General features: G+C 40.2%; 1 protein-coding gene across 2 annotated transcripts in view; it reads right to left on the reverse strand.

Annotated features, from left to right (window-relative positions):
* Positions 1-27,815, reverse strand: part of LOC139734745 (protein kinase C) — a 247,772-nt gene that overhangs the window by 3,198 nt on the left and 216,759 nt on the right. The window contains exons 6-14 of one of the 2 annotated variants that reach the window (XM_071645543.1): positions 24,139-24,295; positions 18,826-19,054; positions 10,360-10,485; positions 9,630-9,895; positions 8,866-9,067; positions 7,442-7,522; positions 6,421-6,528; positions 5,430-5,570; positions 1,756-2,728 (exon numbers count right to left, since the gene is read on the reverse strand). In XM_071645543.1, coding sequence (XP_071501644.1) covers positions 2,558-2,728; positions 5,430-5,570; positions 6,421-6,528; positions 7,442-7,522; positions 8,866-9,067; positions 9,630-9,895; positions 10,360-10,485; positions 18,826-19,054; positions 24,139-24,295 — 1,481 coding nt within the window. In that variant the 3' untranslated portion in view covers positions 1,756-2,557. Of the gene's footprint in view, positions 1-1,755; positions 2,729-5,429; positions 5,571-6,420; positions 6,529-7,441; positions 7,523-8,865; positions 9,068-9,629; positions 9,896-10,359; positions 10,486-18,825; positions 19,055-24,138; positions 24,296-27,815 lie in introns of those variants that run through there. The other variant, XM_071645542.1, reaches the window with a different exon arrangement.

Raw genomic sequence — 27,815 nt, forward strand, 5'->3', positions numbered from 1 at the left:
TTTCTTCTCTATCTGAAACGAAACCAAACTACAAAGACTGTGCTACGACACATATTTTTGACACGTACATGTACAGCTACTCTAGCTAATTACACTACCACATGGCAGGGGTGGGTGGGGGGTACAACCACGAAATTTACATCAGATAGACAGTGTAGATTTAAAAAAAAAATGAGATCAAAACCAAGTATATGCACCGTGTTTCATTTCATATACAACAGTTGTATATACTGGGCATATACAAAACTCCTAATGGCTCATTTCACACTGTGAACCAATATACTGTCATGTTTCATATTATGTAGGCACTTGATTCAACACAAAATACATAACGTGTCATTGAATATATTTTGCAAGACATAACGAGCTCAGACATCTCTACCATACACATATCTACAAAGTGACTGTACTCTTGAATGCAAAGAATGCATTTGTTGTTGTTTTTTCAAACCTCATTGTTCAGTATCACAAACCCTGCACTATACACAGATGCAACTGAATCTCAAGATTGCTTGTAGCATGGGCTCCTTGGCTGATGAAAGATTAGCCAACCTGAATTCAATTCTGACTTCCTCCAATACAGCGCAGCCCCCTCCCCCTTAAATTCATGCTCAAACATTTCTCCTTTTCTTACTATTACATTCTACATTCTGCTTGGTCCATTAGTTTGGCAAAGCATATAATTGTCTTTTCACTGCAGATTTCTGAAGGACTGATGCAAATTCCAGCTATAGATTGACTTATAACTGGAAAAACATTTTTTATTGTTTGCTGTAAAACTAACACCCTGGAAAATTCACCTACTGATTGATAAAATCGGTTGTATTATTACAAGTGAAACCACAAAATTATTGACCAGCCATTTCTGTCACTTGCAAAACTCTTTATTCACAACAATCTTCTAAGAAATTTCAGCACACTTTTCCCTTCATCAAACAATGCTTGTTGGCTTATAGTTCTCATTTGAGGTCCTTCCAATAATATCACATTTTTGAATATTTCATCATTAGCATAGCTTCATACAAATGTTGACCCAAATTGTGTGAATGCTTCCTAAAATGCTGATATACAAGTTTATTGCAGACAATCATTTCTCCCAAAATCTGGCTTGCACGTTAGCCCTAGGAACCCCAAGATATGACAACTTCCATTGCTTTCAATACATGACATACCCAGTTCCTATAGATGGTGGGTTACGTATGTACAGTTTGGGTCACATGATATTTGCAGTGGTAGCACACGCTTTGACTGTTGGGGTTCATCGATCTAAAATAACCCACCAACATTAACACAATGAGCAAAAGCCGAGCGAGGTAAAATATTAAATGCTGATAGGTGCACCAGACACTCTTATGTCATTGGACAAATGCAATGCACATTTGCATCTACCCTGCAACAAAGAAGTATGCATTTTTTGAGGGGAGGGGGGCATTTGATTTTAATATCATGGGACATTAGCAATTTTGCTACAATTAACAAGAACATAGGGGGTAGGAATGCAACTAAGACAGAATTTATCACGTTGCTCTTTCTTTTTTTTTACCATTGATATCATGTACAGTAATAAAGCATCAGGATTCAAACTTTATTGAATAATGTTTGAAGTCAGTCATAAGTTGTGCAGCAATGAGTGCAGTTTCCTAAAACAGTCAAGATTGGTGAAAAATCCTCTCAGAAGCTGAGACCAGATGCCAGGTTGAAACGCACTATATGTACAAATAATATACTATGGTATCAATCAGATAGAATTCGCTCTAGAAGCATCTACTCTACGGTATACACAAAGCTCACTCAATAATTTGAGTCTCGGTCTAAAGACTGCACACACTGTTGCAACATTCCAAACCAGAAAGACACTGTGTACAGATCTAGTGGTGTTGCAGTTCACACGAACTGGTAAATCTACCCTTCAAATGCACTCATGATTGTTTGCACATGTGAAAAGACAGGAATGACATATAGTTGTACAGGAGTTAAAACCTGTATTCACTTCAGACTGCTACACATTCTATATCCTATCTCTAACTAATCAAGCACTGTTTGCATGAACAGGAGACAAACAATGAAATTAAGAAAAAACAAAGGCTGGAAAGATAAAGATTTAACGAAAAAAAAGGTGGGCTCATTCTTTGCTCTTGGTCTTCTTCTCTTCACACTCAGGAATGTCATATTCACACAAATAACCCTTCTCTAGATTAACAATTCATCCACTGCCGACTGTGCACAATTCATGTTGCAACTAAAGACTAATGTACAAGTATAAACTACAAAAAAAGAAAAAGAAAAAAAGTACAAGGCTAATCACAGAAAGCCAAGGATGAAGTTCCAAGCAAAACTGGGGAGAACTATCCCAAGGTTTGGTCACAAGGGCATAGGACACAGGACCAGGGCTGCATGAAGAGGAACAGGACTCCATGAAGAGGGCCAGGACCAACAAGGGGGTGTGGGGTGGGGGTGAGGTAAACTAGGACTATACATATCTACACTAGCTAGCTTCTCCAGTGACATCAACAGGACACACACTGCCAAAGCGGATTTGAGGCGGGCCACGACGACACTACGAAGGAGTCGTGGTTGAGTGCACATAGCTGGCGAAGCTGGGGTTGGCGTAGGAGAAGCCGTGGAATTCCTCCTGTATGTTCATTATTATGAGTTTGTCTGTTGGGGTTAGCGCACACGGGATCTTTGTGAAATAGGGGTCAAAGTTTTCTGCTGCTCGGGGGTTTTTCTGCATGGGATAAAAAAACGAAAAAACAAAACAAAGACAACAAAAATACAGAGAAGAGCCATGAATGTGATATCAGGGACTTAACAGCAACAACAACAACTAAACAGTATGTAAAAGCTAAGGATACGTTAAACTATGGTCAAAGGTAACAACAATGCAAACAACATGAACTTACCAATCTGAACATGAATGAGTGGTCAAGCTAAGATCAAAAACTACCATCTATACATCTTGCACCTCAGGGAAAAAAAGGGACAGCTTGTTTTGCATGCTTGGAGGCAATATCAAGAATTTGATGAAATAGTAATGGACACACATGACTAAGTAGTGGGGGGGGGGGGGAGAGGAGGGTGAAGGGTGGGGCATGGGGGAAGGCTATCGTCATCACCAAAATATTGACCCAAAATGTTTCAGCACCACAGATTAAGACAGCTTTGACCATATTCTTACAAAGCTTACAATAGCTTGTTAAACTGAATGATCACTTTGCACCCCTGAAAAATATCATATTTGAATATACTACATTTTGAACCCTTGCATTATGACACAATGATTTATTTAGACTTCAATTTAGAAATCTGAAAATTGATAAATCAATAAAGTTATTTTGATCACAAAAATCTTCAGTGTTTCACATATTTCTGAAATCAATATGAAACAAAGAATGAAAAGTATATTGAAAAAAAAAAAAAAACCTTTTAACCATTGACAATTGATCCTAAATTTCTTTGGGCTATCTCGGCAAAACGTGGCATACAAATTTACACTAGACTTTGAGTGAAATCATTTTTGAATATCTACAACTGTTTCCAAACAGTCACATGATAAATTTTAGGTAGGGGTGGGGGAGGGTATCCAATGCCTCTTTTAAACCTCTTTTGCTAGTTGGGATATGAAGCAAACACAACACACTTCTGATGTAGGACTCTGAGATAAGCAAATTCTTCTGCAATATTCATATCAAAGTTTTCTGACTAAAGACAGAATTAACTTGATGCAGACAAAGTAGAAAATGTACAAGAAGAACAAGCATGTTATTAACCTGTAGAAGACTAGTACCGAGTACAAGTGTATACTCGGGGAGGTGTCTATGGGAAATGCACATTACAGCAAAATTGGCTCATCCTCAGTGGGTTAAAGAAGAAGTAGGAGGAGGAAGGAGAATGAAGAAGGAGATGAGTAAGAGGATAAAAAGGACGAGGAGGAGGAGGAGGAGGAGTAGGATGAGGAAGAGGAGGAGGAGGAGGAAGAGGAGGAGGAAGAGGAGGAGGAGGAAGAGAAGGAGGAAGAGGAGGAGGAAGAGGAGGACGGGGAGGAGGAGGAGGAGAAGGAGGAGGAGGAGGAGGAAGAGAAGGAGGAGGAAGAGGAGGAAGAGGAGGAGGACGAGGAGGAAGAGGAGGAAAGGACAAAGTGAAGGTTGTTGATGCTGTTTCACAAAATTCAGACATTTGCTATCAATCTTTTCCACAAGATAATGTGAGTATACTGTCTGATGGTCAATATGAACTTTTAACATCAGATGTACATGTATAACACCTAGACACCTATGGTTTGAGGCTGCAGCTTTGCATTGATACCACAGCAAAGGTAAAATATTTTTACCGATAAACCTAAAATGTTTCATTGTGGTATCCATACAAACTTCAAATATATAGTTCCATGAACATGCAGACATGCTAAATCAAACACGGAAAACAACAATGAAGTCTTGAACACTAGCCATAATGACTGCTATATGCAATTAAGAAGCATTTCCAAGATAATAGTACAAAATTACCATCATTGGACATTTTGGCTGATTTACACAATTCTGCTATCATTTCTAAATGGTAATAAATCAAAATGTCCATGTTTATGTTTGAATATGAGTAAAAATTTGCATATCACTGAAGTAACTTTCCTATGTCAAGAAAAAGCTGCAAGAGATTGGAAGTTTAATAATTTTGTTGTTGTTGTAAAGATTAGAACCTTGAATAAATTTCAAATGAATGACAACTGTCTTTCCTTGTCATTTTGGTCTCCCCTTCCCCAACATATCAAAGACGTACATTGTCTGTGGTATTATAAGCGATAAAGTGTCCCTTTCATTTATCATCTTAACCATAACAATTCTTTGTTTAATCATCCTTTTCTTACATGTAGACGATTTGAACAAAAAAATTAGCATTTGGCTGTTAGCCTGAAATATATATTGACTAGGATGGCTTGACAAAAAAAGAAGAAGAAAAAAAAAAGAAGATCATGCCAACAAGACTGTATGCAAAGAAATCTTCCATCATTCTCGGGGACACAAAACGTGCAAATTGTGAAGAGTTAACACAAAGACATCATAAGCTCTTGCTTTGAGACATGCAGTGCTTAACCGGACAAGTACAAAGAAGGAAGGAAAGGGTTAAGATGGAGGTCTATACCACCAAGTTTTTGGACACAGGTTCTTTTACATGCTAAGTAGAACCTGGCTCTTTCTAACATTGACACCTGCACATATTCCAAGAGATTCTGTTCAAGCATCTTATGAAAGGATTATCCAGACAATCGAGGAAAATTGTAAAACAGGCAGAAAACAAGCACAGAACAGGCAGTGAGGCCACATTGTGCAGTGAAGTGAACAGAGAGAGGAGACAGAAATGCAGACGATAGATACCACCACCTGCCCCATGAAGGGGGTAAAGGGACCACGCCCCGTTGCTAAGATACGTACCACTGAGGGGACAAAGGGGGGCTGCACTTCCCTGTTGGCCAGCTTCTCCCAGTCGATGCGTCGGAAGAACTGGTGCTCACGAATGTCCTGCTCTCCTGTCGGTCCGCTTCCTAACCGCTTGCCTGGGTGCTTGGTCAAGAACTTTAAGGGAGAGGGAAGAACGAGGAAGTTTTTACTTCCTCTGGTATTAGTGTAAATGCTCAAAAATTGGGCAAAAAACAAAATTGGAGCACATTGTCAGGAGCTGATACGAAAACCAAATATTCTGCTCAAGCTGGTGAATTTTGACACAGTTCTGGCTTGTGGCATTACTAAAAAAAAAAAAATGCCTCCCCCATTGAAAAGAGACATGGCGGGTTAAATATTTGCACACAAACTAAATGAGGCCAGTCTTGCATGGCCACAGACTACATCAAGATGGAGACTGAAATGAGGCTAGATAAAGTCGCCTTCACACCGAACCTGTCTCTGATCAGCATTCTTTTATCAGTCAAGGCTTCTGTGTATCATATCTAGCGGTCCAAATGTGATAAAGATCATTGTATTAAATCTTTCAGATATGCAAAACGGGGAGAAAATCTTGTCAGCACATGCCATCGAATGACATCCAAAATTTGAGACCTGGGCCCCATTTCATAAAAAGTTGATATGATAACAACTAATGCTGGAATGGCAATTGTCATGGTAGTGACAAGAAGCAAGCTTCCTGATTGGCTGTTGCTATGGGAATTTGCCATTCCAGCAAGAGTTGCTATCTCAACATCTTTTATGAAATGGGACCCTGGATAATTTTTTTTCATATTTTCTTTTTTTCTTTTTAGTGATGTCCTTTAAACACATAAATCATGTTTGATGGGACTCATTCCTTAATGCATTGTATCTCCTTCACACATCTGCTGGTAATGCGCATTCTTGCTAGCACATGACACAAAGGACAGCCTTTATAAAACTCAGAGAACCAAGAGTCGGATGAATGAGTTGGAATACTCACGCCTTTGCATATTGATACCGATTCCTTGGACATGGACTTTGGATAGGAAGGAACGTGTTCCATGATGGACTGGAACAACTCGTCTTCATCCTCACCATCAAAGGGAGGCTGGACAAAATGAAAAAAAAAAAGAATGCAACAAATTAATTTTTTTTTTTACATGGACTGAAGGGCCATTTCACTAACACACATACAAATGCTTTTATATTTCCTGTTTCACTATCAAAGTATCAGACTAGCAAAATACCTATACAAATAAAAAACAATGACTTCTTTTTGAGACAGTCTCAATCAATGTACATCTATAAAGCAGCTTTTGATAGCAATGTCAGTCTGCACCGTACATGTATGTTGCTGTTGGTGACAAACTAAGAGCAATAAAATACAACATGTTCATATTTCACGTGGGTGCCAAGCCACAAGTTATCCCATTTCTGAGTTCTGTATAGAAGTCAATGCTGTACAGATGAAGTTTATTGAGGTAACCACTTGTCCACATGGAGGTACCCTCTTGTCAACAACAAGGTGTTCTCTTGCCCAATTCTTGGCATCACAAATGTGCAGAAAACTTTTGCGCGAGCTGAAGAGCCCTGTCACTAATGCATTGTGGGATTCCTCGGTGCCATTGTCGGTTCCGGTTGTCTCGCACACGTCGCAGTTGCCATATGATTCAATGGAGTTATTTGTCTGCTTTTCCGTTGTTACTCCTTTTTTTTTTGGCTATAATTCAGCTTCAAAAAAGAGTTGAAAGTGTCAAAATTTTACTGATTTGCTGTCACTATCTGAGTCATGGTTCACTACTGCAAGGCTTCAATGTGCTGGTCACATGATGGAAAGCGAAGAAATCTTCAACAAAAAATACCCCTGGATAAAGACAGAACATGATCTGAGTGCATATGCAGCGAAAACCGAGAGAAAGTTTGTCCCCTGAGCTATCCCATAATGCATAAAAAATGCTGCTCTGCGCACGGCACCTACATAGTGGCGGTACCGAGAACTCAGACAAGATCTTCTTACTCACCTGCCCTGCTAGCATTTCATAGAGTAACACACCAAATGCCCACCAGTCCACAGCCTTGCCGTAGGGTTGGTATGCTACAATCTGGTGGTACAAAATCAAGTCAGATGGGATTAGAAGATGCATTGGAGTCTCAGATACATTCGAAGATTTGCAGTTTGAGAATCTCTTTGCAATCAAAGATTGTATAATGAGTAAATCATTATCCATGAAAACAATGGTTTCTGATATATTTCTATTTCTTGAGTTATCCAATTTTGATGATATATATGTGACCCTGCACCTCCAAACAAACAAAAAGTCGCCAGACATGAATTTTTAGTTAAGACCATATTCTGAAAGAGCAGACTTTAAGCTTTAAAATGATGTATAACTCAAATCAAATGGACTCTCCTAACCTATCTTAATATTGAAAAGAAAGCACAAACTCAGGAAAAGTGTGAACTGAGAAAAGAGGCTCTGAAGTACAGTGTCTATTCAAGCGCTTAATCTTTACCAAACCGTGCTGGCTGTTCGATGAATGGGACAAAAAACAGGAAGTAAACCACCAGAGTAATAACAATGAAGAGATTATTAGATTAAACTGAAATTAAGCATGCCTCATTAACACATTCTCTCCATAATTAATGCCAACTTTCAAAGCATAAGCACTATCTTTTCAAAAGTTATTAGAGTTGAAAGTGAAAAATATGGACAAGGTTTTTCAGAAATGAAAAAGGGATTCTAAAGACACACCTAATCACACTATTCTACCAAAAATGTTCAAGATAAACTGCTAAAAAACACACTTTCCTGCCTGTTTAATGATACCAAATATTATTATAATGTAAAAGAGGACCCGCTCTTTCAGAAAATATGAAAAAGTCAAGTTCGGTTAGGTTGACCCATTTCACTTATTTTCAGTTCTCACGCAAAATCAGTGTGTGCGACTTTATGTTCGTTTTGAGGTGCACGGTCACATATTCTCTCTCTCTCTTTATTGTTCAGCAGTCTTGCTTGTTTGCCGTAGGTAATGTGGTCTGACTTGATGTTTTGGTTGTTGTTGTTTTTTTTTTCAATTGAAAAAAACTGCAATAAGTGCTCAGTTAAATTGTATCCCCTGCATTGGGGAGAAGTTTGATATTTTGATTTATCTTGAATACGGACTTAACTTGAGAAAAACATCTCATCATCTTGTCTACACGATCTCTTCCGCATCTCTTTTAATCTCCCAAATCTTACGATGCCAATGCCAGCTTAAAACAGAGGAAGACAATTACAAGGGACATTTTTCACTTTTCTCTCAGGATAGGCAAATAGAAGCACAGTCAATAACGAACGAAGTCCAAAGTCTTCTACTTGTCGTGTGTGAGGCAGACAATCTGTTTGAAGCTTATTGAGAATGAGTATTAGCCCTGCTAGCCAAGAATTTCCTTTTGGGCATTCACCTCTGGCGCGATGTAGTCGGGCGTGCCACAGAATGTCCGCGTTGTGTCACCCTCGTTCATGTCCTCCTTGCACATGCCGAAGTCGGCAATCTTGATGTGTCCCTCGGCGTCGAGGAGTACGTTGTCCAGCTTGAGGTCCCGGTAGATCACACCCTGCATGTGGAGGTAGAAGAGCCCCACGGCGATTTCTGCAGCATAGAACCTGAGGTGCAAATAGTCAAGGGATCAAAGGGCAGGAAAGGGTACAAAGGTCAAAGGGCATACGTCCTGGAGCAGTCAGAATCATTTTTTCAAAGACTGCTACAACATTCTCAAGATGTGACAATTAACCCATTGAGGATGAGTCTAGAGTATACTCGGGCAGGTGTCTATGGGAAATGCGTTTTGTAGCAAAATTAGTCCGTCCTCAATGGATTAACTGAAAAAATGGTGGCAACATAAAAATTACATTTCACAGGAACCTTGCAGTACACAGAGGAAGGCATTATAAAATTTGACAGTGCAGCGCACACTTCTTGTGACTACAGTGCAATGTCATAGCCTTTCATCGCAATGGAAACTGGTTCTAGACAACCTCACCTGGTTCCAACCCAAGCTCAAAAAAGACTATGACATCATCACTACAGTATACTATAAAACTTTTCACATTTATTTGGGTACTTTTGGTTTGTTGGGCGAAATCTGGGCTCACAGACACTTCGAAATCAGGCAGAGTGAACTGTCCTATGTAACTTTAAAAATACAAGAGTTCTATCATCACTCACACAGCATGGGGCTCCTTGAACTTGCCAACTTTCTGGATCTGGAACATGAGGTCGCCGCCGTTGACGAACTCCATGACGAAGAAGAGCCGGTCCATCGTCTGGAAGCAGGAATGGAGTGCCGTCAGGAAAGCCGGCTTGCTGGGCAGCGCCAGCACCCGCTTCTCCGTCATCGTGCACTCGACGTCGTCGTCCTGAATGATGACGTCCTTCTTCAGGATCTTGATGGCGTAGAGTTCATCCGTTCCCTTCTTTTCTGCCAGCATGACCTGATGACAAGAAGTGGTGGTGTCACTTTTCTTATCAATCAACTTGCTAAAGGGAAAAATCCTCTTCATATTCACATTGATATCGATAAAGACAGTGAAGTCAAATGAAGAGACCAATGAAAGTGTTATCTGCCTTGGACATAAAGAAGAAAATCTCATTTACCACAATTCCTTGGTTCCTTCTTCGTTTAGTGGTATTTAATGCTATTACATCATGTACATGTATGTCATGTAACAATAGCTACTAAGGCAATGTTTTAATAGTAAGCTCATTCTTTTTTTCCTTTTACTGTTTAACATGCTACAACATCATCTACAGGGCAAGGTTATCTACTTTTCAGGAACACTTCACGATAAGTCATGCATCTGACTCTTTGTTGCTTTCACTTTTTTGATGTCACTAGGTTGCAAAACTGCAAAGGTTCCCCTTTGACCTTTGCCCTCCGACAATGTTTTCCACTCACCTTGCCAAAGCTTCCCTTGCCAAGCACCGACAGAAAGTTAAAGTCGCTCGCCCTCACAAGTCCCGTACCGACGTTGGCGGAGTTTGCGTTTGCTTTGGTGGGTTCCCTTGAGGGGAGTGGCAATTTCTAGGATAAAAAGATGCAGAGAAAATGATGAAAATGAAAATACATGACTATTACCTGACTTGCATAACTTGTGCATATGTGCGCTGGTGCTTGCTGCATTCTTTTGCTGTCGTGCATGATGAAAGAGTAGATTCTGGCAGATGAAGGGTTAAACAGTCATCAGAATCATAAGTCACATGCAATTGTCAAATCACAACAACAACAGCTCAGACTATTCATTTCTGACATGATGCACATATCAAAACAGAAATTATGTAGTGACAGACTGGTATAGTAGTTAACTTCATGATGCTTAAATCCAGTGTTTGCTCGGTCACATACTCATCAAAAACTTTGTTAGAAATCTCCAGGTTTCTTTGAGATAAAGCCTTCCACCGTCCCTACAGTCAGTAGCGTCCTCATGCAACCTGCAATCAAATGTTTCGTGTTAGTTCAGAGATTACCACATGTCATTTCTGCTGTGAAGTGAAGTTGTGTGCTTAGTACTGAATATCAGTACTTGTGCACTACTTGTGTCTATACTCAGGTCATATTGTTGTCACACTAAAAAAAAAAAAATACTTCACCGACTGTATGCAGGGTCTTGTTATCTTGTGCTATGAAGGAAGAATTCTTGAAGGGACGTCAAGCAAGAAATATAAAGAGACCTGGCCTGTCATCCCAGAGAAGTGGGGGATAGAAACAGAGAGAGGGAGAAATGAAGGACAGATGAGGAGGATGAAAAGGAAGGAGAGATCAGAGGAGGACAATTATGAGATCAGACAGATACAGAAGAAGATCTGGAGAAAGAGCAAGAGGAGGAAGAGGAGCAGAAGGAAGGGTTGGAGGAGAGGATGGGAGAGAAGATAAATAAGGAAAAAGAGGAAAAATAGAAGAAGAGTAGAAAAGGAAGAGAAGAAAGAGGAAGAGGAAGGGAAGATGAGGAGCAAGTGGGAGAGTGGGATAGAGGAAAGAAGAAAAGGAGGAGGAGAAAGGGAAAGAAGAAGAACACAACGAGCTGGAGAGGGGTGATAGGTGTACCAGTACTAAAAACATCCCAATACTCCACTTCCACCGGTGTCTGAGGAAGGAAGATTGGAAACACGCCCCTCTCCTCCATTCTCGCTCTCTTTGCCCTGAATCCATTAGCTCCTTGGAGGCAGGAGGACGGATTCAAACATGGGAAAAGGGCAGAGGAGAAAAACCGAGACTGACAGGTACGTGAGAAAGGATTGAATTCGTCTTCCTGCAGGACTTGCTCAAGACCTTCTTTCAGCTCTAATTGGGAACGAGTTGATGCATTGTTGAATAGATTGATACAGACGAGGGTATTCAGAAGACAGAAACACACGAAGGAAAGGAAAGGACGGAGAGAGAGACAAAATAGATAAAGTATTTCATTAACCACTGAAGGGTGCTCAGATAGAAGGTTATAGGGGTTGAGACTTCATCAAAGATATAACGATGAAGACAATTCTGAGAATTCACCAAACAGGATGACTTCTCTAGATAATGGGTGCAGTGTCATCTCCCACAGTGCTAACTTGCATCACACAGTGAGTAATTGCTCTGACCCTTGTAGCGAGGACGAATCACTACGTCCATATCATCTCGAGATAGAGAAGCACGTAACTGCAAGCTTATTACCTGCGAATAATGCATGCATTTGTCCATATAAAACACAAGAATGCATCCCTAATGTAGCATGGAAACAAGAGCTGTGGGTGCCTACCCCTCAATGTGACAATCACTATAGTGATGACATTGTGAAACAAAGCCCTGTGAATATATTACCGGCTCATCAATTCCTGGGATAATTTTGCTACAGAATTTTTTCGTGTTGTCGTCTTTACACTGGCATCTCTAAATGTCACTGAATATCTCCAAAAAAAAAAAATAGACAGAATAGATAAGAGAGATGAATTAATCAAATGCGCACACAATCGGGAAGAAATTTGGGCAGAAAATTAGCAATTCAAGAGAAAAGCAGAAACTTTATTTGTGTAAAATGTCTGTGCCAATTTAAGAATCAGTGAAAAATTTAGAACAGAGGAGCATTTTGGAAATTCAACACAGTAAAAAAGAAAGAGGCTCTATTTTTTGTGTTTACTCTACCTGATGAAACCTTATAAATGGAAATCAAATAAAATGATAAAAAGCAAAATCAAGCCAGGAAAAAAAAAAATTCTGGAATCTGATGGCTTAAAATAAAGCTTGAGGCATATTGGTGTAGTCCCACACAAAACATAACGGATGAGACATCCTATCTAGCACGGCAGCCCATTCTCTGCGCCATTACGGCACAGGCAGCTTCAATAAAGCATATCATAACATTTTCCCATTTTCCCCCTCGGGGGAAGGATGTGGCTGACGTGAGAAATTTGCACGTTGGGACGTCAAAACGTCTCCCGTTCGGTGAATCAGACGGTGAGATGGTGACAATCTAGAATCACGGATCCCTCCGGCATCTTCCTCTCCTGCAGCCATTAACCCACTGAAGACTAGACCCATGTATACTCAGGCAGGTGTCTATGGGAAATGCGTGTTATAGTAAATCAGCTTGTCCTCAATGGGTTAAGCATGGGAGAAGTCTGAAGATACACAAGTCTTTTCACTCCTCAAAATTTTCTTCTGGTTTCTGTGTGAAACAGTTGTTTGTTTGTTTGTTTGTTTCTTTCTTTCTTTTTGAGGGAGGGGCAGAAATACAATTGATACACAAATGTGGTATAGTTACATTGAAAACCAAGGATATAGTTACATATTTTTCTGGAAAGCTGTTTCATATGAAAAAAAAATCCTTAAATAGTGTATTAAGGAAGACTGAATAAAGTCATACACTGTACAAATGCATTAATTTGACCTCTCTGTGTGTTCAGCGTGAGGCAATACACACATATACTATGTGGTAGAAGGTACAAGAGAGACCCACAAACCAATCCAATGAACAAGATACAGCTATCAGCTGCGTTGTTTTTAATATGGAGCCAAGATTATATTCCACCTCTCACACTGTGCTCTACTTAAACCTTTGTGATATGTCTAGACAGATGATTAAGGTCTGTCAATGCATTATATGCAACTAGGTCAGGGTGCTGACAACCGCTAAAGACCCCCTCAACTGGAAAATAATACATGGAACCTCTTTTATACAACAAATATCTCACTCTCATTCTCTTTATATCTACTTTAGATACCATTCGATTCAAAGTCAATGTCATTCTACATGACAGTGTAAATTACTGTAAAGTTACTTTTTACAGTGGTCTATGTCTTTACCATGAGGAGCAAATACGTCAAGTGAGGAAAAAGTGGCCACATTTTGTATGGATGCAGACAGACAGGAAACGAACGAACAGACAAACAACAAACAATCAGGGTGAGACGTCACTGGTGTCCTCCAATAGGAAGCCAAGCGGTCATTCCATAAATCTTTGGGCCAAACCCATTACGTCTTGCTGCATTGAGAATGGATTACATTTGCATTTTAGTGACAATGGGAAATAAAAAGACAAGGTTACAAAACTGTTCTTGAGTTATCTTTTGAAAAGATCAAGTGGTGAACTTCTCCAAATCAATTTACATCCATCAAGACTTTGAATACAAAATGCAAGAAGCTTATACCTGACTTGGGTCAGTATGAGGCAAATAGGTTACCATGACAATACATCTTTGTTCTTGCTAAAATATGATTAGGCCTATCTATCTCTCACACTTCCCCTTGTTCTTTGGCAGAGTACATTTTCAGGACGGAATAGAATTGACCAGAAATGTTGGTGGATTGTTGATTGGATGCTTTTGTATCTACAGTCTGCATTTTGCATGGCTGTGAGCTAATATGTGTTTGTGTGTATGTGCGTGTGTGTGTGTGTGTGTGTGTGTAAGTGTATTTGTGTCTGTGTCTGTGTGTTATTGTTGTTGGTGTTGTTTGTGTGTGCCATTGTTTTTTTTTTTCTGTTATTGTTGTAAATGTCTTTAACCTGAAAATTTGTTCTTGGCAAAACAAATACCCGCATTTCCTTCGATTTGAGGAATGGTGCTGATATCTAATAACGACCTCAGTAGAGGATGATGTATATGATAATTCAGTCATCGTCTACATGATTTCAAGTGCTAGATACAGGAGTACAAATAGCTCTGTGCATTATTATGTTTCCATGTAATTTGTAAAACTGTGTGCAGGATAGGAAAACAGATGGAGTATGGAGGACGGAGTAATGTAGAAGAAGAAGAAGTATAAGAAGAAAAAGAAGATATGAAGACAAAAAAAGAGAGAACAAAGCAGGACAAGAAAATGGAAAAGAAGAAGATGGAGAAGATGATGAAGATGATGAAGGAGGCGGAAAAGAAGGGGGGGAGAAGAATGCAGGTGAAAGGAGGGAAAGATGGTGAAGTGGAAGAAGAGGAAGAAAAACAAGGATACTAAGAAGAAGAAGAAGAAGCAGGAGGAAGAATAAGGGGAGGGAAGAAAATGAAATGAAAGTGAGAAGGTAATAAAAAAAAATGGACCAGAAAAATTATTGATAGAGAGGGGGAGTAGTGTTAGACCACAATCTAAACAAAGAGAATGGATGACATACTGAGACATAGAAAAACAGGAGAAAGAGTAAGAAATAGAGAGAGGGGGGAGGGTAGAGAGATATGGAAGACTCTGGGAAAATGCAGCATAAAGACATCAAACATCTATTTTTGGGTGTGTGTTTTTTTTTATATAGAAGACGTGATGTCTGTGCACAAATGGTTTCGTGACCGGTGACAGATTACCACTGTCGACGCACGCTCATTTGGCCATTGCCAAATCAATCTGAGTTTGGAAGTGGGAGACGATTTTTGCCCGCCTAATGGGAGTGAGACTTGGGGGAAGCGTGCGATTCGTATCAGGGGGTCGTGACGTTCCCGTATCTGGCAAGAAAGGTTGGGGTTTTTTTCTTTTTGTGGGGGGAGGGTTGACGGAGGAGGAAGAAGTATTCCTGGGTCCCATTTCATTAAAAAAAGTTGCTACGATAACAACTCTTGCTGGAATGGCAATTTTCATGGCAGAAACAAGAATCCAGCTTCCCGATTAGCTGTTGCTACGAGAAGTTGCTATTCTAGCAAGAGTTGCTATCCTAACATCTTTTATGAAGTTGGGGTCTGGACTTGGTTTGTAGTTGCCTGTATTCGCTTCAGTTTTATTTGGGCTTGTTGCTCATGATTTCTGTGAGGATTGGAATGGTTATTAGGATGGATAGATCACTGTGAAATGGTAAAGAAGCCGAGTCGAGATATTGATTACAGAACTGATGATGCCTATGATGAAAATTATGCCAGGCACGATGATATGATTCCTCACTATGCTGAGATTGATGGAGATTAACCTATCAGCGTGCCGCATTTACTTGAAAGTCATCATCTGCTTCTAAAGGAAGTCATCATATGATAGGAACTTGATAGGAAGTAAAGCTACATGTAGGTATAAAAGACAATTGCACAGATGGATAGATAATAGGTAGGCAGCTGGATAGCGAGATTGAAAGATAGATAAGTAAATATACAGAAAGACAGATAGATAGATAGAGAGACAGACAAACAAACAGATAGATACAAATATAGATATGTAGGAAGATTAATTGTCAGTTGGTTTATAACAGATACACATATGATAATGTTAAACATTCGACATGCACTGACAAGAACAATACATGTCACAATAAAACTCATCTAATTTGACTCATCTCCATTTCATTCATAATTGGAAAAGATGAGTTAATTGACAAATTGCATGCATGTATAGAGTATAAACACCTGCAATTTCTGTGCATAACCTCTACTCCGCCCATCAACCATTCTCTATCAACCCATTGAGGACAAGTCCCGAGTATACTCGGGCAAGCGTCTATGGGAAATGCATGTTATTATAGCAAAATCAGTCCGTCCTCAACGGGTTAAAGACAGTATCACTGTCACTCTGAGACTAAGGTGTGATCTGCTATCAGAATTCTTCCAGAAACCATGCCTCTGTGCACTGCTAGAAGTGATCCTAGGAGGGTGTGGTGTCTGTGAGAGAGAAAATATTTCACTTCTCATTCTGTGTTTCACAGCATCTTCTTTTTTGCTATTCTTTTTACCAACTGGTCTGCATCATCCACATCAAGAAGAATGGGAGCCTGAATTTTCAGGGCGTGCAGGCAGAGGGTCCTGCTTACACTTTCGGTGGGTTCGGGCTTGACAGGGGAAAAACAGATATCGGAGACAGTGTAAGTGAGAAGTGTTGCTCACTGGCCCATTTGGCTTCACTCATCACTTCACATTCACGCAAAAAGAATGATCTCATGAACTTATTGGAGAAGGGAGACGTGTAAAGCAACTTATTGGAGAAGGAAGTGGGGAAGTAAACTAGTCACTAATGTATTCAACTTCATGAAAACTTTATGAATATGCAGCAAAGGTTGTTCACAACACCCTGGAATGCTTGCTGAAGACTTGCCTAACTAAGCAAATTCTAATGCACGCAGAATTTGAATTTGGTTCTCTATATATTGAAATATCTTTGTTACAGCAGGTGGAATGGACTAGCCTGTTACTATATTTTGTAAGGAAAGGGTATCCATAAATTTGACTAAACCAGTAGGCATGCTATTTTAGTAGTGAGGTATAACTGTTCATCCTAAGCAATATGTCTGAACAATCCTTAAAAAAAACCACTGAATAGCATAGAGTACATGAAATTGACTATAATCATAATCTGCAATCTCCTACTTGCAGTTGCAGGTATGACAGATATTACATGTCTATTTTACTTTGTTGACTTAACAAACATCTACTGAAGTAATTCCTTTGTGCTCTACACATTTCTGTCCCCAGTCTGGCATGCAAAATTTTGCTGCAATCAACAACCACCCTCTATATATTTATACCAGTCATTCACACAAAATGAGACACATAAATCATTCCTGAAAGAATAGCAACATGTCAACTTGAATACTGCTGTGTCAAACACATCACTGCACATGACAAATGACGGCCAAGAAAATGAGCAAGCAAGCAAACATTTACAGAGGGAGAGGGGAAAAAAGAGTGAAAAGTAGCTCCATGGGATACATTCAACAGTGGTGGTGGTAGTACGCGGGGGGGGGGGGGGGGGGGGGGGGGGGGGGGATGACAATTCTGTCTAACGAGTTCCACCTGCATATGTTCCTGATGATATGCTCTACTAAGGTGAAATAATTTTGATTGTCAGAGGGCATTATTATCTTTCTGAGTGTGGAATCAAGGCTCTTGTCAAATTTTGGCAAGTCTCAGCTTTCTCAAAAGTGCATTCATGAGGATGAAACTTGGTACATCAAATTAGCAAACTGTCTCATAAGCCACTGAGAGTGAGAACTTATGTCTGCACCTTGCTTTCTTTTCCTTTTCTTAAATGCTTCCAGTAGGAATCTGTTCCCTGCTGCTGATCTAAAGTTGGATTCTTCTCCCTGTTCTCTCTCCCCCCCCCCCCATTCTGGCCTTCCATGTCTTAAAGGGAATGCAAAGAGCAATGTGGATTGAGTGAAAGCAGTAACATCAGTAGAACACATCAGTGAAAGTTTGAGGAAAATCGGACAATCAATGCAAATCAATGCAAAAATATAAAGAAAATATAACGGGAATTCAATAAAAATTCATTTTTCATGAAAATTACACATTTCATCAACTTGATACTGACATATGTTAGGGGTAGCACTCATTCCCCCTGCTTTCTGAAAGCGGTTAGTCAAGTACTCTTTCATTTTGCTACAAATGTGAATTTTTGTGGAATTCCTTTTATATTTTCTTTATATTGTTGTCCACTCATACGTCATAACCTCTAGTAGTCTCCTCATCCAGCGGTTCCAACACCAAAACTATAAAAATTTATAACTTTTTCATCGATTGTCCGATTTTCCTCAAACTTTCACTGAAGTGTTCTACTAATGTTGATGCTTTAACTCAATCCACATTGCTCTTTGGGCTCGCGTTCCCTTTAACATGAATTGCCAATAGATAAAAAGAGCTCAGTTCTCATGGCATAATATTCTGCACACTTTATCTTGAATCAATCTTGCTAAAATGGTCTTTTATTGAGAGGTCTTGCATTTGGGAGCACAATAACATCTAACTTGGATATGGATATTGATATTTCTCACATATCCCAACCTTTTAGCATTGGATTTCACAGATTTGGTATTGGTAATGTTAGTCTGTCATTCAGTATTCAGAATAAAACAACAAAAATACAAAAAGTTAAAATTGATATAAAGAGCCATTTCAAAGTAAGGGAATGAATATATCTGTCATTAGGTCATTAGAAAAATAAAAGAGAAGCATGATGCTACAAGCCACCACAGCATCGAGGCAGAAATGTACCGGTATCTTTGAAGTCAGCTCATCGATTGATTCTGTCTCGGTGATGGCGGGCACGTTGTAGTACTCTCCTTCCTCCTGCCCAAGAAGCTTGAACCATCCGTCCACGCCGCTCTTCATCAGCTCCGAGATGCCGAAGGACAGCGCCCCCATGAAGTCGTTGCGCGTGGCCCGGTCCCAGTCCCACACCTCAACGAGCAGCCTCCGGTTCTTGTCTGCATCTTCCAAGTTGCTATGGAGACAGGATGAAGGAGGGGGGGGGGGAGGAGGAGGAACAGGCAGAAGACAAACAAGAATAAGACTTGCTAGCAGTATTATATTGACAATTCAATTAACTCTTTGAAGACGAGTCCCAAGTATACTCGGGCAGGTGTCTATGATAAATGTGCGTTGTAGCAAAATCAGTCTGTCCTCAATGGGTTAACACATGGTAACTTAACCCCTTGAATGCAGATGTATTTATCATAGTAACTTTCAAGGCTTTTTTCTTAGCATATGTTACCCCCCCCCACCCCCCCCCCCCCCCCCCCCCCGCCGACTTGACATGATATCATATGGACAAAATGTCTCCCTTTTAAAGCATGTACGGTAAGAGCACCAGTATTCGGTCACTTATCACTAGTCACCAGCCAGTAAGTTCAACTGTCACAACACACGCAAATCACATCAATTCACATACTTGCACACTCATTCACAACAGAAAACTCCCGTGACCCCCTCGAAAAAACCATCAAAAATCCCAAATTTTACCGTCAAAAGTGCAGAATTGGCACTACTTTCCAAAAGCGCGCGCGGATAAGGCCCAGTTTTAAGAGTATGGGTCGCCGAAAAAGCGCTAAAAATCGAGAAATACGCCGTTCTCTTGCGGGATTTTTGCTTATCGCAAGCTCGGAGTGTGATGGTATCGTCAAAAACACAAAAGAAAAACAAAATTTCTGTACGTGCCGATACAGTGTCTCAATGTACAAGGGTTGAATGCAAGTGCTGATTCCCCAGTATTCGGTCACCAACGGGCGCCGCAACGTCCCCGATGCAATTTTGCGACAACAAGGTAGCGCGTGCGCGCATTTTTCAGCTGCCTTGAACACGCATTGACTTTGAACGCGCATATCGCGTGACCGAATACTGGTGCCGGTGACCGTATACTGGGGAATTTTCAAGGTGTTATATTTTGGGATTTTGTGAAATTCTGTGTGATATTTAACAAAATGAAAATTGAGATTAAAGAAATTTGATATATTTCACATACATTGCTGTAGATATGAGGTATGTATGTATTTTTTTAGTTTGAAAAATATTGCGAAAAAGCTTAAGTGACCGAATACTGAGGATGTTACCCTAGTAGCCTTACATCAAAGCTATTGTGAAAGGAAATCGGAAGATTATTTACTCTCTTTCACAAATGATTTGGGTCAAGGATATCTGTATATTTTGACAAAAACAGCAAACAAGGGGTTGAGGGATGAAATAATTCCCCAAAACAATGATGTTTTGGGTTATTCTGTAAACCACCAATCAACTGTGTGAAAGGGGGAGAGGTAGTGGAAAGCAAGAATATCATACAGTATATCTGCTCACTCATCATAAAGCTCATCATAGCATCAACATATCTTCACATAGTCATCTTTCATTTTCTACCCTGGGAGCAGCCACTTTGGGACACCTTGGTACATCACACACGGCACTTGCTAATGGACTGAGCACGGTGACCAAAGAGGAAGCTAATCCCATATAAAAGTGTACAGGGGTTTCCATCAAGTTGTGGAAAGAATCAGAGATAAAGTCAATCTCAAGAAGGCAACAACAGGAACTCAGCAATAAATGCAAGTGATCAGTAAAACTAGAAGTGAGACGGAATAGGTAATAACCAAGTTAGTACTGTCTAGACACTCAATAATCTAATACTACAATATATGAGAGCTTCAAAGTAGTACATGTATCTCAGTCGGAGGACTGAGACGTCATTTCAAGAAATGTTCTCCATTTCCTTTGCGTCTGGGAAATGTCAACAAGTTTGGGTTTGTGCGAGAGAAATATTTCATCCTCCCCTCAACACTCCAATATTGGTAGGCAAAATATCAGTGATCTCATGTTTTTACAACCCATCAGATACGTAATGTGTTTATCCCGTCGTGCAGATTGACGAAAATCACGAGAGAAGCACTCTCTGACATCCCCACGCAAATGAGAAAGATGCCGTGCTGAGGTTCCCACGGGACGCAATATTCGCAGACATTTGAATGATCATGGCTGGCTCGTTCTGCTGCTGTTGCGTCATTGAAGGTGAAGGGAAGAGGTAATTGCGGGTGATACGGCATCGGTGAGCAGCCACCGAGGCCCTTTGGGAAATCCTCAAGATGAAGAAGTCATTACAAGGTACGACTTCTGATTCTTTTCTGGGGGAAAATGCACATTGTCGCCTCGCGGTATTCGGAGTGGAGTACCTTGCGGTGCTGCAATGAAACCTGCTAATATCCACATTAGAAAGTCTGACTGCCTCTTCACACATGCTCCTAGGGATGGGGGGGGGGGGGGAGCAGCCTTCAAGCAATAAGGGTACTAATTCATGAATTTTCTTTATGTGCCTTCAGGAGCTAATCTATCTTCCATTTTCCTTATGAGAATAAATTAGTCACTCTAATGGTAAGATGTGCTTTCCTGATGAAGAAATGGTTTGAGCTAAAAGCGTTCATATTTATTGATGACTGAATCAGATGGCAGCACAGGGTTTTCTAGGGGGAGATAAGATTTCACACATACCCTGGGTAACAAGGTTTCACTGCCAAACCCTTTCTTAGTAAGCAGTCACAACAAGGATCTATGCAGCATGTAGAAGACAATTCTTGAAGACTTGGTTTTGTTTACTGTGGCATTTCCAACATCCAGTTCAGCCTTGTGGTCACCACCACTACCAAGCAAGCAGTAGATATTTTTCCAGGAATGACTCCCATTTTTTTAAAACAGCAACTGATGATAAACAAAGACCATATATGCATAGGGTACATTTTAAAGGGTGGTTTTTTGTAAATATTTTTTTTATTCATGAATACAGCAAGGGGACAGATATACACAAAATCAACAACTTGCAAAAAATCTGGTCTCCTGTAGCACAAATGCATTTTGTACATATTGCATTGTTTGAGAACATAAAGGGTTAAAAAAAAAAGTAGCGCTTGATTTTCAGCTAACTAAGACCAATCTATACGTCAGGAAACAAACAAGCAAAACCCTGTTTCAAATCTGTTCAATATTCAACAATGCAGAGGCACGCAGATATAGAAATACACCTCGATCTGTGAGCAGTACCCACTGGCACACGCCCTCTGTGGAGGGCGGGCTGTTTGCCTAGCAGTCCCTAGATTCTCAGAAGGTGAGGTTAAGGGAGGGAAAAAAATTTTCCATCAAGCTATTTTTAGCAGCAGATAAAGCAAAACAAAAAAAGAAGAAAAAGAAATAAGGAATCTCAGAAAACACACATACACACAAACAAATGGAAAAAAAAATGGGATAGATGTTTATACAAGAGGAGTGCACCGCCAGACCTGGAATGTTGCCATGGTAACAGCACCCCCATGTTAATTCTTCGAGACGTGCTGCTGTATATGTCAAGTGATGCAAGATGGGATTGATGTTAAAGGTCAAGCTGCTTAAAATGCATCAGCATTCATTCAAGCACAGAGAGATTCACGGCGGCTGAGTTCTGCTTTGTGGAATAAAAAATGCACAACAGAGTCTCAGCAGAGCTCGCTCAACACAACACAACTGTGACAAGATGGACCTTTAAGGGGGATGTCTCAAATCTTTCTCTCTTTGTTGTTATCACCATCTTGCGCCGAAGTTCAACCTCACCCTGCCCCCATCAGCTGTCTATCTTCTTTCCTTATGGCTGCTCATATCTGAAAGCACTTGAAAATAATCTTCAACTTGCAAGCATAATTGGAATGGTCAGGTTAACAAATAATTTGGGGTATGGATCGCCACGTTTACAAAACTACACCTGCAAAGATATATGTAGCCGGATATGCAAGACCTGGGGACCGTTTCATGAAACTTTTTGTCAGTGATTTACACTGACAACTGTTAAAAGCTACTGAAATCCTTGCGTCTGATTGGCTGATAGCAAATTTGTCGGTGAAAACCTCTGACGAACTCGTTGATGAAACGCCCCCCCCAGGAGGTGGGGTACTGAAGCCACGACCAGAAAAATGTACTTCTTTCATTTACTGGGTCAACAGATTCTCAATCCAACAGTGACTTTTAGCACATGGAAAATCTTGTTACTAGAATGTTTTCCTGCAATTGCATCATATGTCATGTGAATACACTTTCTTTCTAGACTCGCAACACTGACCTAAATAGAAGAAATCCTAGTGGCTACTTCTACTACTACTAGTAAAAATGTCATACCCTAACACTACTTTGTACGAGCCACCTTTGAAACATGTGAGAAGGTATTCAAACTAGGTTTAAAAGGCATGTACTATAAGGCGGTACAGTCTTTGAGCATCCATTCATTTATACATGTTGGGAAATTCTTAATTTTTTGTCCTTGAGCATGTAAAAAGCAGGCATTGGAGGGGAGCCAGTGTAGTCAAGAATATGGATTTCATTCTTTGGTCATTATGAAAACATCTTGTGTTTTCAGTGTGAAATATTGATGCTAGAAGCAACACAGACCAAGAGGAAAGTGTATTTCCAACCATATTCTATCTAATTTCCACATCAGTTGAATTATGAAATATGTAAAAATTATGAAAATCATCATACTGAAAAGTTAATTAGTAATGCCTTATGCATATCACCAATACTACTTGCATAAAAGTGTCATGCTTGAGCATATCTCACTAATATAGCCATATTACTTTTGATAATCTTGTTGGGCGCTGGTCCCAACACAGGTGGATAACTACAGTTGGATTATATGTATGTACATGTACATGTATGCATGTATGTATGTATCAGAGACTCCAACTCTCCCGTTTTCGACGGGAGATCTCCCGCCGAAAGCCCATTTTTGCAAAATCTCCCGTTCTCCCGTTTGAGATTTGATTTCTCCCGCCCTGGCTCTGTGTCTCCCGGTGGAAAGGATTTCTTACTTATTTCTATTGTATGTTGAAAAAATAAGCCTTAGATAGCACCAGAGAACACCTAGAACCCAAGGAACTTCGCGCCTCGCACACATCAACTTAGAGTCTCCCGTTTGCTAGGGGTTTCGGGCGGGAGAATCTCCAGATCAGAAGGTGCTTGGGGTTGGAGTCTCTGATGTATGTATGTATGTATGTCTGTCTATCAATATGGGAAGGGGAAAAGACTTACAACTCAAAGGACTCTCCCCACGTTGGGTTGAGACTGGCCTTGACCTTCTTTGATTTTCTCTTGGTCACTCCTTTCTGGTCTGGGATGAGTTTCAGCTTGACGAACGGGTCGGACAGGCCATTGGGGTCCATCGGAATGAGGTTCCTGGCCTCTCGGACTGCAGGCAAGACAGGAAGAAAAAAATATATAAAACAGATAATGAATGTTTGAATCGCTGGTCATGAAATACAAGAGAAATAAACAGATAGATTGTATTCATTAATTCCATTTTGAATTTTGATATATTCGAAATGGCCATCAAGGCAGCAATTGATTGCATTTACTATTTCCATTTTGAATTTTGATATATTCCAAATGGCCATCAAGATGGCAATTGAATGCTGATGACCACACAACCAGAGGGGACTGACCATTATGACCCCCCCCCCCCCCCCCGAGACTATGCAATACCTTCCTCAGTTAAAAGAAAAAATAAAATATTGCATTTATATGAAATGCTCAAAATTTCAAACAATCCAACAGCCCAGTCATAAGGACATAGGTAATATATGCAATTTGTCCAGAACATGGGAATACAGGCAAAATGGGTCTAAACACTGATTTATTCAAATGACATTAGGTTGAGGGCCTCATAATGAGAAAAAGAAAATGGCAGTGGCATTACTTTCCTAGTTACTTATTTCCATAATGACAGGTTACTCTGTGCAATGGGAAAAGGATGCCATTTCCATCAAGCCAATTTTCCTGTGAAACTACTGAAGCGGCAATCAGTATGAGATATGAACATGTTTATTGACAGAAACAGAAGAGAACTAATTAATAAAATAGATATAGTTTCAGCCTAGTTCTGCTATCTGACAACATTACCAACCATTGACTTTTGCAACTAGGAAATTGTTTTTTTTCCCCATACAGAGCACAGGTCCGGTGTCAGTTGTAGTTATCAGTAGAAGATATGAACTTGTCAGGGGGGGGGGGGGGGGGGGGGGGGCAAAGGGAAGAAAGACAAAGAAAATAGAAGTAGATATTTCTATCTTAACTGTTTGTGTGCTTTGAGAGTCATTTGGCATAGAAAACCCCACGGCAACTTACATACTGTCAAGACTCTGGCACAGAATGGATTAAATAGCTTTCATACAAGGTTTCCAAATCAGACTGCTGCAACTTGTAAGAGTGGCTATCATCAGAAGGTATGTATGTGACTGTGGGTAAACAGACCGGAAGCACATGATACAGGGGGGTGTTTCATCAACGTTTGTCAGCGCTGACAATTTCAGCAAAATCCTTGGTTTTGATTGGATGAGATGCTCTGGTCACTGACTGTTACTATGGTATTTGTCAGCGCTGACAAACGTTGATGAAACACCCCCCAGAAGCTAACAAATGATATAGATGCTTATAAACATACCTTTTCACGCTGAACCGTGCATTGGCAAAGACATAAATATAAACACACCCTTGTGTGGAATGTTACAATTTGCTTATATTCAGTATGTGGGTCACAAAGAAAGTGATTAACCCGCCGAGGACGAGTCCCGGGTCTCTTTGTCTATGGGAAACGTATGTTGTAGCAAAATCAGCCCATCCTCAACAGGTTAAGGTAAAAGCTGCAAAAAAAGCAGTGTTAAGTACTCTCTGGTGGAACACAGGTGTAAAAAGGATAAAACGCCATGCCTAAGGATCTTACAACTCCTGCTATGGCCAGGGAGTTGAACTGTGAACCTCAAGAGTGAGCATCAGTTTCTTTTTTTTTTTCTTTTTTGTACTTTAAGTTGTGTGTCCATCAAGGTCTGTACAGAAGAGTCTATAGACTTATAAACCGTTACCCATTGCCTGTGATGCTTTGGGCAATCTCCATAGACTTTGTACAGGGAAACCCAGGCTCCAGGAGGCATTGGCTTTAAAGGACACTCAAGTGAGCAAAGGTCAGTCTTATCGAACTGTCATGCCAATATGTATTGCATTTTTGTTGGAAATGAAATCAATGAAATAAAATGAAATCAATGAAATAAAATAAAATTAATGAAATGAATATGAAAAATGAATATGAAAAATGAAATGTATCAGTATTTCAATGTATTGAAATGTACCGTATAATAATGTATGTAAAGTTGGTCTTCCTGAACGCATCATGATCACATGGACACGTGAATTTATCTGTCTCACCACATCTTTTTGAGTTGTGTAATAAATCACTCTCTCACACTTATCATCCCGAGTCAGATTGGCAACCTCAGTTCCAGGATAGCCACATGGTGTGTTAGGCAATGAATACCGCCTGCACAATTCTACAGGCCATACACACTTGCAAGCAGTGATGGCAGTTTTCGCACTTTATTTTTCGTGTGTGCGTGTGCGAGATGGTAATAACGAAAAGCCGCCTTCTTGACCGAGAGCATGCCATGCAATCGATAACACCAGTCCCATACTGTTGCGAGCTAGACAATGAATTAACCAGCCAGCCAATAACGAGAATGAGACAGAAGGGAAAAACATCAAAAAACAGCCCCGGCTTCTATTTTCACCACGCATGGTGTTTGTCTATAAACAGCCGACAGGTAGCGCTGAAAGATTATCAATACTGCTCGGGGGGCTCCCTCTCCATCTCGCTTCACATGATTGGGTTGCTGGATCAATGCACCAACTTCACATTCGAGCTAACTTCCTTGGAATGTCCTGTTTGTGGAAACCTTTCTGCCGCTACCACCTCATCCTGACACCCCCCCCCCCCCCGAAAAAAAAATAAAAGAAAGAAGAAAACAGCCTACAGAGCTAGCAGTGATGTGGCAAATTGGCAACCCCCCAGACTCAAATCACTGCAATATCTGGAAAACGAATACTGGTACATCACATGTACATAGTAGACGAGATATCTCTAAGCAATTCTTGTCATGTCACATTGATTATGTGTTATCATCTCTAGGGCCGAACTGTATGGTAGATGCTATTTTTGTCACATCAGCTTTCAAAACTCATCTGGCTCACCCTTATTTTCCCACTTTTCCCGCCCCAGTTACATTCACTTTCACATTCATCAGCTGCTTCGTGTCAAGATGGTCTCCATCCATGTCAGTACAATTACTTTTGTATATCTAATTTCCAAACAATCATCGCATTTATCTATTTAAGGAGACTACAATGAACGAATGGGTAGGCAAACCCCTAGTAACTAAAATCCCTAGAATTCACAGCCTTTGAAACTCATATGCCTTGCCCCTACCATATTTCATCACTTTTTCACACCTCAGTTTACATTCACTTTCACATTCACTGGCTGGTCTTGATCCAAGGAGGTATGTCGATACTTTCAAAACAATGTTTCCATTGTACCTCTTAAAGGAGACCATGAGGAATGCATAGTGGGAGCCCCTGAGCAATTTGAATCCCTAGAATGTTTATTACTCTTAACTGTACCATTTTTAAATTGTGTGTATAACGTCTTATGTGAGCTGATTATCACTGATGTGATGAAGCATACAACTCAACTGCTTGGAATTTTTCATGCAAAACACGACAGACATCGAGGCAAGTACTGTATACGCTATATATTTCGCGGGGGTTTTATTTTCGCGAATTTCGCGAGTCGGGAGCTATTCGCGAAATTATCAACACGCGAAAATATTACCTTCCAAAATGAATCCCTTGCCTTCAACGATACGAACATTTCAGTACTAGTA

This window comes from Diadema antillarum, unplaced genomic scaffold, assembly GCF_040938485.1.
Source record: "Diadema antillarum isolate AM-2024a unplaced genomic scaffold, OU_Dant_1.0 seq00000546_RagTag, whole genome shotgun sequence".
Classification (NCBI taxonomy): domain Eukaryota; kingdom Metazoa; phylum Echinodermata; class Echinoidea; order Diadematoida; family Diadematidae; genus Diadema; species Diadema antillarum.